General features: G+C 39.5%; 1 protein-coding gene across 1 annotated transcript; it reads right to left on the bottom strand.

Annotated features, from left to right (window-relative positions):
- Positions 1-6,542: 6,542 nt before the first annotated feature.
- LOC134620412 (ras-related protein ralB-B-like) lies at positions 6,543-14,654 on the bottom strand. Its single transcript, XM_063466578.1, has 5 exons — positions 14,365-14,654; positions 9,699-9,864; positions 9,402-9,610; positions 7,626-7,800; positions 6,543-7,539 (listed from the first exon to the last, which is right to left on the bottom strand). The coding sequence occupies exons 2-5, from the start codon at positions 9,810-9,812 to the stop codon at positions 7,432-7,434; spliced, it is 606 nt and encodes a 201-aa protein (XP_063322648.1). The 5' UTR covers positions 9,813-9,864; positions 14,365-14,654; the 3' UTR covers positions 6,543-7,431.

The following is a 14,654-nucleotide window of genomic DNA, read 5'->3' as shown; positions in this document are numbered from 1 at the left end:
AGTAGGTGAATTACTGTAAGAGGATTATGGATGTGAGCTCACTATATACTGCCACAGACAATTAGGACAGGCTCTGGTTTTATCTCAGTCTGGCTTGAGACAGCAGAAATGTTAGCTGGGGCTTTAAAAGTTCAACAATTGTTTCCTGAAGCTGGCACTTTTAGAAATCCAGCCAATATTCACCTTTAAGAAGCTTGAGCTTGTAATGGGGCACTGAAACTGTTGCCATTAATTTGTCATTTAACTGATTAATCCAACAAGCCCTCAAACCTGAATAAGCCTATAATAGATTACTGGCTACCCTCTACTTAGGAGTTATCAGTCAATTTTGGGGTGGGCTGCATCTTTACACGGACCTCACCTGTAGAACCTGTAGAACCTGTTTCAGAGCTGTTTCCTCTGAGTACAGCAAGCACCATGTTTATTATGACTCAGTGGGAACTGATATAAAGATGTATTTTGACTGCAGGACCACATTACCTGTAGATGAACTTTACATGTTCTGACTGTTGGAATAGTTCCTAGGAATCAGAGAACTTTAAAGAAAGTGCAGGAACTTTTCCTACAAACTGGAAACCTTTAGAACAGCTTGGATTGTTTTGATTATATGAACCTACCCCAGCAACTAGGAGCCTTTCCAGGAACTCAGTATGTTTGGACTGTAGGACCTTTTTCTGAAGTTCAAAACTTGGTTTGTTTTGATTGTAGAAACCTAGCCCTGGAACTAGGAACCATTAGATGAAAACAGTATGTTAGGACTGTAGGACCTTTTGCTAGGAACTAGAAACCTTTAGAGGAACTTGGTATGTTTTGATTTTAGGAACCTACCCCAGTAACTAGAAACCTTTAGAGGAACCATACTTATTTATTTATCTATTTTTAAATTGTCATAGACAGAGAGGATATCCCTAATGAACATACCGGGTCATATTTAAGATATAAACAGCATGTTCAGCAAAATGTTTTGGCTCTCTTATCAATCCCAAACTCCTCCCTTCTCCGGTTTCAGCATTTTTTTTCATTCTTTCATTCCATCTTTTCATCTTTTCATTATTAGATTCTCTTCCCAAGTCACATTTCACAGGGATTTACAGCACACGGTGTTTGAAATGTTTTGAGCTGCCCAGATTCTGCAATTTTATCTGTATTGATTATATGTTTAGACTTTATCTGTATCTGTATCTGCAGCTCAGACTCCAGTCTCAGAGTTTTAAAGCAGAAAGCAGCTCTGCCGGCTCGTCCTGGCGCTGACTCACACAAAGCTTCTATTGTGTCTTTGTTTTCTGGATCTTTGCGCTTTAATGTGTCTCATATCTGAGCCGCAGCCAAAAACACGCTACAGTGAAACTCAGTCACACAGAGGGGAAGGAAGTGATTAAAAACTGATGCATGTGCGAGGACGCCTGTCAGTCACAGCTCTGATTTATTTCACCTCTCTCTCTCAGAGCTCAGGCTGTTTGATGCTCTTTAATATTTCTGTTTTTATCTTGTGTTTAACTTAATTTAAAGACAAGACACGAGGACAAAAAGAAATGAGGACAAAGCACAAAGAAAAACAAAAAAGAAAAGGATGACCTTTGCTCAGATTTAACCCAAAACATTGCCTAGATCTTATCTTTCTATCTAATCTAACCCTGTAAGTGACTCAGAGATGTTTCTGATTGCTTTAAAATGCCACGTCACATGGTAAATACATTAAAAAAAAAATCTGCATGACATATGACAGAGATATTGAAACAGTGATTGCTTATATGCAACTTTTTTTTTTTACATTGAAAATGACTTAAATTAAGTAATTCATTTAATTCAAATCTGCTGATTATGTCAAGGTTTTCTTTACTTTTCACCTTCTTAACCCAGATTTAAATGTTTTGTGGCGTTGAGCTGTCAAATGAACCTGTCAGATACATGTTATTAACCATTTATAATGATAAGAGTGCATGCGACAGGATAAACTGAGGGTTTTCTGTTTTTTTGGCAATGTTTGATGTATGCAGCCTGAATGAGGAAGCTTCTTAACATAATCTGACAAGTCTCCTGATGTGTTTATGAAGCCTAGTGGAGCAGAATCTGCAACCTGAGCTGCACGAAATACGCAGAAACAACAAGACAAACGTTAAATAAACCCCAAAGAAAACGAAAGAGGTCAGGGAGCAGAATGATTAATGATGATGATGAGGAGGAGGAGAGTTTCAGGTTGGACGAGTTCGGCCTTCATTGTTGTTGTGCAGCTTTAGTCGGCGCGTGATAAGAGCAGAGATCCAAACTCTTCTGTCAACTATTGTCTTCACCTCATCGCACATCACAACAAGTTCATTTTGTTGGTTATTTAAGAGTTAAGGTAAAACAGTTTTAAATGAAGATGAATCTTCAACCAAAAACACCACAAAGAAGGAAAGAAGGATCAATCCCACGGTGGCAAAAACTACTTTCACTTTTACAAAACGCAAACTAGAGACACGCTGCTGTCAAAGTACCCAGCTTTTAGACCGAGCCACGATTTTGAGTTGTCACAGCGAGCCGACAGGAAACAGGTCTGACAGCTGGATTTCACCTGTCTGGTGTCACACGTTTACTTTAAAGGTAAAAAATCTTATCATGATCGTCTTTAACCTAAATTCCTTCATTCATGCGGTGCTAAACATGTTGAAATCATAACACATCTAAACATGTTTTACGATTGTAACAAGTCTTTGTGACTTCAAAGACAAAAAAAACTCACTTTCAGCTTTAACTTGGATTTATTTTGGTCATTTAAGACGAAAAATGTTAAAAGCAGAGACTTTCAAATCCGCTTTTATTTATTTTCAGAAGAAGCGTTACGTCCCAGCTTAAACGCCCCAACATAAGGTGAAGAAACGTTGGTTTGATTTTGAAGGATTTAACTGCCTAAGCAAAAGATAAAAGACCACATGACGAGATCCACACTTTGTCAGGTGTAAAGTAGGTGTTGCAGAGGAGCATAACACCTTCCCCTCAAAAAAGGTTCCCCCCAGGGGTCCTAAAGAAATGACGGAAAAGCCACTCTTGAGTCATACGGTTCTTCTGCACCTGAAAGAGCAACAGGGACAACATGTTGTAACCCTGGAAAGAAGCCTAAGACACCGAAGCAGGTCATGCTTGAGCATGTCTGAGGGGCACACAGCAAAACCAAGAGTCTCAAACTTCACTAAACATACATGAGGATCATACAATAGTAACAGTGGTCACCCATTGTCCTGTACCGCAACAAGTCACCATATCAACAAAATTCAGTGACGCAAATGTCCTAGTGGCCAACCACAAAATGTGGAACCATGCCCATTCAATGATCTTCACAAGTGTGACTCAGCGCACACAAAGCACAGTTACTGCCATCACCCAGGCAGCAAGTGGACCAGGAGCAGCATCAGGAGTCGCCAACCTCTCCTAAACACTAAAGATTGTGGTACAAAAACACTCACCTCACTACAAAGCTGTAACTAAAGCCCACTTTAGTTCAGCTGAACGTCTCCCTGATGAAACCACAAGGCCATAACTATCAAATGATCTTAAACTGCTCTCAGAATTTCCAACAAAATTCAGTATCACTGGTTTAACTTTGAGCAAATCTCAACCCAAAACACTTAAAAACAATTAAACTAACTTCACTTACCCAGTCCTCAGTGGTGTACCAGGCTTAAAAACTGAACTTGTGAGCTGTAGTTTATTGTGAAACTCTGAAGTTTACCTCCACCCAAGATAGCCAAACGCAATAAACTAAAGCAACAACACAAAAAAGACAAACAACTGCTTCAATGGAGATCAAATGAACCTCAAATAAACTTCTCACCAAAAGAGTCCAAAACAACCCGGACGAGCCCCCAGTTATGTTATAACCTCGATCAAAAGCATCATCAAAAATTTAAGACTGATACCAAAATTTACAGAAATGTTGGTTTAATTCTGAACTACTCAATAACCTCAGTAAAAATGAAAACCTAGAGAGTCTGAAGGCAACAAGCAGTCAGGACAATGAAAACGACTCGAAGCTTCAACCTGATTCAAAAGCTGTGGTTGGACACTAAGAGAGCTGTGAACATTTTCTTTTCTCTGCTAAATTTTACACTTTTTTAAAAAAATTTTTTGATTGTATTTTTACTTAGTTTAAAATGTATCTCATAATTATTAACCTATTTTTTGTGTTTTTTGGAGGGGGAGCATTTTTAAGGGGAAAAACGATCTGGCTTTAAGCATCTTTAACAAATTTAAACTAAACTTATTTGTTCAAATTACATGTATCAACATTAAATTTGATAAATGTAATGTTATTTAAACCACATTTATTCCTGATTTTTCTTTCTTCTGAACACTGAATATCTTTTCTGTATTAGGAATCATCCTCTGATTTCATGTAGTCTTTGCTCAAATGAAGCAAAAATATTGAAATACGCAAATTCTTTAAAAATAATTTTATTGCTTATTTTCCTTAATTAAAAATAATATCTAATTCATTTGCACTGGATTTTAAGAGCCATCCTCTGATTTCATGATCTGAAGAATTTACAGAGAAATAATCTTTATTAATGTCCACTTCAATGTTCTTCAAAGAGGCTGGTGTTCTCTGCTGTTTCTAAATGCACCAGTCAGATGTAAAAAAGGTGTAAAACAAGAAGCCTGCACTAAGTGCATGTGACTCTTATGAGTTTAAAAGGTCTGAGCAAGGCTCAGTCAGATCATAAAGTGACTGAAAATCACCAAAATTGTTTATAATTTTAACCTGCTGAAGATTTGAGGACAGAAACGTGGTGACTAAAGGCAGCACTTTAAATAAATGCCTGGGCAGTCACAATATGTCTATTTGCTTTCAACACAAAACTAACACGATTTTTATCCTGAAACCAGAAATCAATCACCAGAAAATCTTTAATATCATGAGGTAGATGGTTGCTGCTTTCTTTTCTTTCACTTTAAGAGCAAAGGGACGTTTAAAGCTGATTTCTGAGCCTTTGTCCACTTTTATTTTCAACACGTGAGACTCCAGTTAGAATGAAGATGATGCTTTTTTTTCTTTTTCGCTTCAGATTGTTGTGGTGATCAAAAAATGACATCAGGGTGCCATCTAGTGGCTGAACATTGAAACTACAGAAGCTAACTGGCTCTCTCACCTCAAGATAAGATAAGAGAATAGAAAAAGAATAACGGTAAGAGAATAGGATAAGATAAAACAGAATAACATACTATACAACAAGAATAAAATACTATATACAATACAATAAAGTACTATACAAAAAAGAACAAAATACTGTACAAAACAGAATGAAATGCTTTGTTATAGTAGGAAAAAATGCACTTGGTAATATTGCACATCAATGAGGCAGTTACAATTGTGTATGGGATGTGTGTGTCTGTCTGCACGTGTGTGGTCATCTGCTGAGACCATATTGTAGAGTCTGACAGCAGTTGGAAGAAAGACCTGCGAAATCTCTCCGTCCCACACCGTGGGTGCCGCAGCCTGCCACTGAAGGAGCTGCTCAGTCTCCTGCATGGGCTGGGAGATGTTGTCCAACAGGGATGACAGCTTAGCCACCATTCTCCTGTCACTCACCATGATACCATGATGCATATACTTTGGCTTTTTGACAAACTTCCCATATGTGAATCTACAGCTGAACCGCTCTGTCTTTACTTAAATGACTGTGAGCAATGAAGCAGGTTTAATTTAACTAACAAGAATGCGCATAGATTGATGGTGCCTTTCCAGATGTGCAACCTGCCAGTTCCATAAGCACTGATGCACCTTCATATAGAGATGTAGGCTTTGACCTAAGTGTTAATAACAAGCCTAATGATGCTATCCTCTTCAGTCCAAAGTGTGTCTAAACATTCAATTTGTTTTCTGTGTTCTAATGTGAACAACATATGGGTTTGTGAGCTTTCTAGATCCTTTCATTGTGTTTATGCATTCATTTTACACTGTCACAGTTCAGTTTCCCTCAACTCAGGCACTTCAGAACATTATGGAGAATGTAAAAGTCAGTAGTGAGGGCAGTGCAACCTTTCTCCATCATGTCTTCCTCTTCTTTCACTGCACTCAGTTACCAACAGTTGGGTGTCACTCCTATATGCTTCAGCCTTAATCACATTAACCACACACTGCCTAGATTATCTTAAAAACTCAACATCACAGCTTGTCTCTTATGTTTTCAGGTCCAAATGCTCCTTCAGTTTCCAAAATCAAACAAACACTGAGAGGCAAAACCTGTGCAGACTCATTCAGCTCGAATGAAATGATCGATGTGGTCATTCTCCCCGGTGTTACAATAAAGTTTAACATCAAGGTATCCATGAAAAAGATGATTTAGGAGGTCTAGCTGATTAAGATGACAACGTTTCTATTTATTTTCTATTCTGACTGAACCATTTCTTTAAAAAACAAACAAACAAAGTTGTACAGTTCTGCTATCATTTTGAACAGAAACAGACTGAAAACTAAGTATCAGTGACTTTTGACAGATGACAGTGTGCTAGATGTGGAGCTATGATTATGCTAATCTCTTTTTTAATAAAGGAAACACTGTAAATTTGATTATTTGTTTTATTATCACATTAAGAAGAGTTTATCTACAAGCCGACAGCAACAAACACATTCCAGCTTTAATCAAGCTAAATGTGTAATTAATTAGAGTATATGCAGATGATGCAATGATTTAAAGGGCTGATTCCCTTTGAAACTTTGATTATAAATTATGACTTTATTCATAAAGGAAGTGAAAGCTTATTACAAAAGGAGTGTCTGGAAGTGGTATAATCAGATATGAGGAATGTCTGATACTATAATACTGAAAACAGACATACAAAAGAGCTAAATAACGAGAAAAATTAGGTTTTAAAACAAGTGGGAGCACAGACACCAGTTTAAGTAACAAAATTTAGATTTGAGAGAAAGAAAAGCACTCTGAAGTGTACGAACCTGTTTGTTCTCCACATAAAAAGACTGTGTGCTTCCTGTGAACTCCAGTTTTACAAACAATTGACGGACCTGCTTCTGTTATTGCAAAAAAAAAAAAAAAAAATACTTGTGGTCTTCTACATGTGCCATATGTTTGTGGACACAGCTGGCAGTTAGGAGATTTAAAGTAATCTGATTGTTGTGTAGATAAAGCACGATTTCAATCTGCCCCACAGCCCTCGGATGCTGACATGAGCAGCACGTTAATGCCCGACATATAGCAGACGTGTCCACATAGTTTGGGCCATTCACAGCTGTGCACAAAGAGTAAGTAGTATCATGTGGAGAACAAGCAGACGCCAAAGAAGAAGAGAAACAAGAGTGTTGTGCTCTGTGTTTGGCAAGTGAGGAGTGAACGTATCGAGTGCATTTGCAGCTGCTCATCTGAAGCTGCTTCAGTCTCTCTCAGAGAAGTTTTCCTTTTCTTTGGTTTTTGGCACACGGTCGCTTTGCCGCTGAGCTCAGAGTACACAGCAGTGCTTCTTCTTCTTCTTGCCACTCGGCCCATTTTTGTCTTTGCTCTCAGACATTTTCTTCTTGCGGACCTCCCTCATGAGGTCAAAGAACACCTGCAGACAGATTACATGGATTAACTGTTGGTCAGAGCACTGTCTCAAAGGTCAGAGCTCTTTGTTTTGTTTCTTTTGTTCTCTACCTTGTCCACATTGGCTCTCGTCTTGGCTGAGGTCTCCACGTATTGGACGCCCCACTCGCTTGCCTTTGCCGTGGCCTCTTCGGCAGAAACCTGCCGCCGATCCTCCAGATCTGACTTGTTCCCCACCAGAAGGAGAGGGATGGCCTCCTCTTCTTTCACCCGCAGGATCTGCTCCCTGAAAATACAAGAGAGACTTTCAAAGTACAGGTCACTCTACATTAATGGTCCTCAAAGTTTCTTTGAGACAAGACTATTAAATATTGATGCCCTCATTAGTCTGTTAAAGTAAATATTCTCATTTTATTGGTGGTAGAAAATGAAGCTGCAGTTCTTAGAATGTCAACAAGAGGCTGGGTCCAACAGTGAGTCAATCTCCACTAGAGATGTGCAGTAACGCATTACAAGTAACACGTAATCGAATTACTTTTTTTTAAGTAACGAGTAATGTAAAAGCTTACTATTGCAAAAAGTAATTAGATTACTGTTACTTTCCTGTAAGCATGCTGCGTTACTAAACTGTCGTGATTTTGTTTGTGAGAGTGTCTCATGACAATGACGTAAGCGCGTGCAACACCCATGGCAGTGAAAAATTAAACTTCAAATCTGAGCAAGCATGTAGCAAACCGCCACGGGAATGTGAAATTCACAGAGAAACCCCCGGATCCCCCTGCTGACATGACCGCTGCGGCACCAGGCAACCCTCCACCCGCCCCACTCCTGCTAAACAGGTGACAGCAGATTTAAGAGCGAGAGGACTTAGTATCGCTGAATCTTTGATTTCATTTATTTTTTGCTGTGTTTTACGTGCATCTATTTGAAAGAGTGTAAACACAAAACATTATTTTATTTTATTTTATTTTATTTTATTTTATTTTATATGCTGGAATATGCAGAAAATAGTTTTAAATGTTAAACAAATGTTTAACATTTAAAAGTCAAACACAGTTGCATATAATTAAATTTTTGCTTGAAGCAATGTTTTAATCTTTTAACTTTATACACAAGTTTTAAAGAGAGGCTTTTTCATTTGATTACATTTTATATGATAGATTATGCAGAAAAAGTAGAATTGGACTGAAAGGTCTGTTGCTTTATTACGTATTCAGGTTGTGTATCATGTTTTTGAAAAGTAACTAAGTAACTAATTACTTTTGAAAATAAGTAATCAGTAAAGTTACTTACTGTTTTGGAGACGTAATAAGTAATTAGTAACTATTTTTTTTCAAGTAACTTGACCAACACTGATCTCCACAGATTCCCACGTTAAAATGTCTGAATTTACAACAGAAATAAACATGTTTACAGCATTCTCCAAAAAAAGCAAGCAAGCAAACAAAACAAACACTTTTTGTTCTCTAATTTCCCCGTCACAACAGCTGTACAGCAGTGATTTCCTCTTTTTTATGACTCACCTGTTTAAACTTGGATCACGACTTAAAGTTTGTCTTTCTAGTTTTTACTGAAAGCTGTCAACAGTTCTTTACTGTAGCTGCTAGCTGTCTGCTGCGCTTAATCTAAAGTCCAGCCTTTATGGGAAGGAATGGGAGGAATCTGTTGACTTAAAAGCGATCTGTGTGTGGTTCCTTTGAGTTTAACAGCTCAGTTTTGGTGTCAACATGTAAATGTGAATGATTTTTTTTTGTCCAGGGCTAAATTTTTAAAAATGTTTTAAACACAGTAATTTTCACTGCCTGGTTGTGTATTATTGTGGAGATTTTACTCCACGTAAGTCGATTAAAATGTACCTCTGCTTGTTAAGAAGACTCAGGCACTGACCTGAACTCCGACGTTGCTGTGAATGACTCGTGCTCTGTGATGGAGAAGACGAGCAGGAAGCCTTCGCCACTGCGGAAATAGTTATCCCTGATGGCTGCGTAGTCTTCTTGACCTGCCGTGTCCAGAATGTCAATCTGCACGTCCTCGCCATCCAGCACCACCTTCTTCCTGTAGCTGTCGGCTTTGGTGGGCTCGTAGTCCTCCACGAACTGCGAGCAAAAACAAGGGTCACGTGACTGGGGAGAATAAAAAGCACAGAGGGAAGGGCTGATGGAAAATGTAGTTCTCGAGTCTCACCTCGTCATACATGAACTGCAGGGTTAGGGCTGACTTCCCTACACCGCCGCTGCCCACCATGATCACCTTGTGGAGAACCAGAGAGCTCTGGTTTTTGTTCTTACCAGAGGCCATGACTCTGGTCTAGGTCAGGTGGCTCACAGCTCTGCTCTTGAGTTCTGACGACCTGTAGAGACCAGCAGAGGTCAGCAGGAAAGGACATGAAAAGATTCACACATTCATTTCGGGACTTACAAAAAAACCCCACGTTTGGTTTGGCACAGATTTTTATGCTGGATGCCCTTCCTGACACAACCGTCACAGCGCTTTGCGTCTCCTCCTGAACTTGAATTGGGGATCTCTCATGTGTCAGGCAAACTTGTTAACCACGACACTATAAGCCACTATATGATGTGCACCTTCCTAGATATGCAACTACACACTGATACAGATATAAATGCAATGATGATGTTGGCCACTTGCGCAGGCAGCGTCACAGGATCTACATAGGTGCAATGCAGAAGTATAATTAAGGTGTGACGCAGTCTTGAGATTCTTTACCAGGTGATTCAACTACCACGCACTCCTTAGCAACTCATATGATGACAACAGGATGGGTCAACAACTCATTGGACAACCTGCAAGATGACTCCTCTGTAGGGTGAACACCTGGAACTCCCAATCAGTTTTTAGAGCAGATGAAACCTCTCAATGAGATGAAAACCATGTTCAAGAACCTTAAAAAAAAGAAAGAAGTCAAGTTCTCTTCAGCACAAATGCCTAAGACTACCAGGAACCTACTATTTCTAAGACCTGGACACGGTGCTTGAATAATTATTTTGGCAAATATTGGGATCATGATTTAATATGATTTATCAGGAAAGACTTGGCAAAAAGTCAAAAGAAAAGTATATTTTTAATAAAGGGGATTTCCTGGAATCTTCAAATAAAATTCAGATAAAAAAAAGAAGAAATTAATCACTGTGAAGTTGTGATTTCAACCTATTAAGGATGGGGAATTAATGAAATGTGCGTAAAGTCAAAAATGGCAAAAATGAGAGTATTATTGCTTTAATTACGGTCCTGCTCTACATGTGAACGTTTAAGGCTTCTCCACTGTGACCTGCAGACTGTAATAAATGTATAATAACAGTACAAAGTCATGAATGTGTAGATATGTTGTTGAAGATTGAGCTTAGTTTTAGTTTATACTGTTCATCATCTGTTTTATGACATACTCACTTATAAAATCAGCTTTAACACTTCCTGTTGTCTTTATTTTTTTAAAGCAGTGGCATAAACCAGCATATTTTACTTTGTTATTATCAGAATCATGTGTCTTACAGTTGCTCCAAGGCAGTAACAGTAACAGACTAAACTATTTAAATAATACAATATGTTACAGATTTTACAAATTTAATAAATAGCACTAATATACACAAATCACTCAATTATAAATATCAAGGATTAACAGTGGTGATTATAAATAAATATCAAGAATATTGACAAGAATATTACAGAGTAGAAAAGAGCGTGTGCAAAAAGGGTGTAACTATTGCAGTGCTTACATGTTTGAACATGGAAAGATTTTGAGGTTTTCCCTTTAAATGCAGGTTGTTACGCAGTGGTTTCACTGGTCTAGCCCACTTTAGGTCAAATTGGGCTGTTTGGGGACCAGGATCTATGGTTAATTTGACGCCTCTGCTCTAGAGGATTCAGAAAAATTCAAGCACACAGCTGAGTTTTTATGCTTTCCTCTGAGATCCAAAGATAAACTGGTACAGAGTGACGCCGTTTTTCTGTTTCATATCCTCACAGACGGACAGTCTGTGGTTTAAGTCAGCAGTTTGAAGGCTTTACATGTTAGCTTGATACAAACATGAGGTGTATATTTTCTCAAGGTTAATTTAATGCTTATCCTCGGTTGGTTTTATACAGAGGTTAATGCTTTTATTTTGAAAATTAAAGTCTGGGTGCTTCTGTGTATGCTTAGACACATATGTGATAAATGTACTTCGATCACTATGTGAGCTGAAGCTGCATTTGCACCTAATTTAGTGAAGACTACAGATTTGGTGTGGCAGGGCGGTAATATTTGAATATTTTGTCATTTGGTTTGTTGTGATTATGGAGCTACGTCTCCTAACAAAATGTCTTCTAAAAATAAGAACCTTACTGTGAGTAACGAGAGTTTTTCAGGTGCCAAACAAATGAGCAGACAGAGGAAACAACAGGATGCTTTCCATTCTTCAGCTGATTGAGATAATCACATATTTATCTTTCTGAGAGATATTGGCCTTGCTGCGTTCCTCTTGTGCTTCAGTTTACGTTCGAGGCCCTGACACAAAGACGATATGGTTTGGTAGCAATGAAGACGTTTCAAGAACTCTTCAATAAGAAAGATCTCCTGGTTTGTTCGTGCTACAGTTTACACAGACATTTTGAACATCGAGGTCCTCGTCTTCGCTCCCCCTGCATTTTGATTATGAACTCACCAATCAGACTTTTTCCACTTGCGATTGGATGGTGTTAACTTGGTTGTGGATATCAACTGTAATATTACAAATACATCCAATAATAAAAGTTGCTATTTACTAGTAAAACAATAACTGACAACTGGACCAGGTTACTGACAATGTAAAGATGTATTTGCCTCATTTACTGTCCCCGGGCTGATTCCAGCTCAGTGTGAGAGTCTTCACTGCCGTTATTTACAGTGTTTGTTAAGCTCCATTCACACAAAAAGCAACATTGTGCTTCACTTTGAAGGTGAAGGTCACTGGTAGGGTCGAACAGTTAGGCTGCAATTTTATTTTACAGCGAGATTGCTCAGATCCGTGTGATGTAAACTTTGTCATCAGACAGTTAAGTGTAAGGATCCACGCAGAGGTCCTCATACATGCCTGTTTTTAGTGACTACGTGGACTCATCTATGAAGACCTTACATTAGAATACACCAACAACACATAGGCACTGGGCGATGGACTTCAAGCCATTGGGTCTCCAGGTGTCCATGTCATAAATATCAGAGTATAACAGACTAATCTAAATCGATTGAAATGTAAACTGCTGTTAGTCTGCACCTCATACAGCACATGTGAACCCGGCTTTAAATACGTAGTGTCTATTGTTTCACATACTCTCGCTCTTTTTTTGACGCAAAACTCCTGCTCACCAATCAGAAGTGACCCAAGATATCTGCGCATATAGCCGACAACAACATACTCATGGGTTAGTTTTAAGAAATAAAAAATAAAAATCGTTCAGCCCTCATGTCGCTAGATGATATTTCAGGCTTCTCACAAGGCAATCAGTGGTCTCCTTCGCCTTTACTGGTAGCGGCTTGAGTGGACGTGGCTTAACATCAAACAAATGTTCTACTAGACCAGGAATCTCAAACTCATTTTTACAGTAGCCCTTAAGTGTGTCAGCTCAGTGAAACTCCCCTTTTTTGTCAGTTTAAATAAGCTGAAGCACACATCTAATCCCACAGATATCTTAATTTAAGAAACAAGAAGTGCAATTTCAACAACATGTCTCAGTTTTTCTACATAAAGAAGTGTTGGAATAAATCTGAAATTCTGACATTTAACTGCTTATTTGTAACTGCTTTACTCTGGTGGCACATGAATGGCTACAAGGAGGTCTTTATCAGTGGGAAAAGCTGTAAAACTTGTGAAAATACAGGTACAAGTCCAACATTTATGCCCTTCTTCACTTGTTCCAAAAGCTGTTCAGTGGGGCCGATTAGAGCCTTTGCCAGGCCGATTCTAGCCCTCAGTGCCTTATGTTTGACACCCCTATACAAAGCTCTAGTTCTTACAAAGTCTCTGCTGTTAGCGTGCTTCACACTGTGATAGCTTTGTGGTGTTGTAAACACAGAAAAATTGCAGAACTGAACTCAACAGATCGACTGATTGTCACCGATATGCGATCCAAGTTTCTGATTCAGGATTGGACAAATAAGTGATCAACATTTGTAATCACTGACAACGTTACATCAGCTCTAACATCAGACAGAAAGTAGAGCCCCCTTAAGCACACTGAGGGCTAAAAATCCAGCCCTGAAAGTGTCTGCACTGCTGGAAAGTAATTGGAGGAGAGCAGGGCCAGTTCCTTAGAAGTTCATGGGGAAAGTTCCTGCCGTGGAAAAGGGTCGTTAGCTTCAGGTGTGAGTGATACAGGTCTGTACACCCTGCATGAGTGATAAGTATGGGAGGTATGTGGAAAAACCCTCTCGTCAGTGACCTTTCCAGTTGCTCGACATGCGGGCAGAGATAAGCTGGAGCTGTAAATAAGCTCCGAAATTAGCCATAGATTAATAACACGGCTGGCTGAGCTCAAAGAGGAACTATATGTGCTCCTATCAACACTCAACTTCAGCTTCCTCTCTGCCCTAAACAGCTGGAAACGAGTCTCAACAAGACACTAAACAGACACTTCTGCTCTTCCCGATTTCTGCCCCCGGCCCTCAAACGTCATCTCTGATTGGCCTCGGGCGCGGGCAGGCCTCTTGTCATTGGTCGGTCGCGCTGCCACTCACAGCTGCCCGTAAAGCAGCGACAGATAACGATTTCTGTTCCTCCACAGGGGGAAACTGAGCGAGAATCCGCCGTTAAAACGCTGCCCGCGGGGCAGAGACGGACCGTGCCGGGGTGAACAGCACGGTCGGACTCCACTCACTCACCTGCTCAGGTGTTTTCCTGCCGTTCACTCAGAAATCCGCTTCACGCACAACTTTTACAAGTTCTCCAGCAGAGTGTGCGCCCCACCTTGTACACGGACTCGGTGAAGATCGTCTGTGTTCGCGAGGACGACCCACTCTTTCAGCTAAACGCAGGCGGCCGCTCAGCGCACGCGCAAATGTTACCAGGGCGACTGATGTACCACTTTACCCGCTAAACAAACACCAACACATGTTATTAAGCATCTTTGAAGGTTATACGATTTAAATAAAGTCCGCAAAATGTCTGCCCC

The sequence above is a fragment of the Pelmatolapia mariae genome, linkage group LG23, assembly GCF_036321145.2.
Source record: "Pelmatolapia mariae isolate MD_Pm_ZW linkage group LG23, Pm_UMD_F_2, whole genome shotgun sequence".
NCBI classification, from domain to species: Eukaryota; Metazoa; Chordata; class Actinopteri; order Cichliformes; family Cichlidae; genus Pelmatolapia; species Pelmatolapia mariae.
This window is presented reverse-complemented; position numbering and strand designations above follow the sequence as displayed.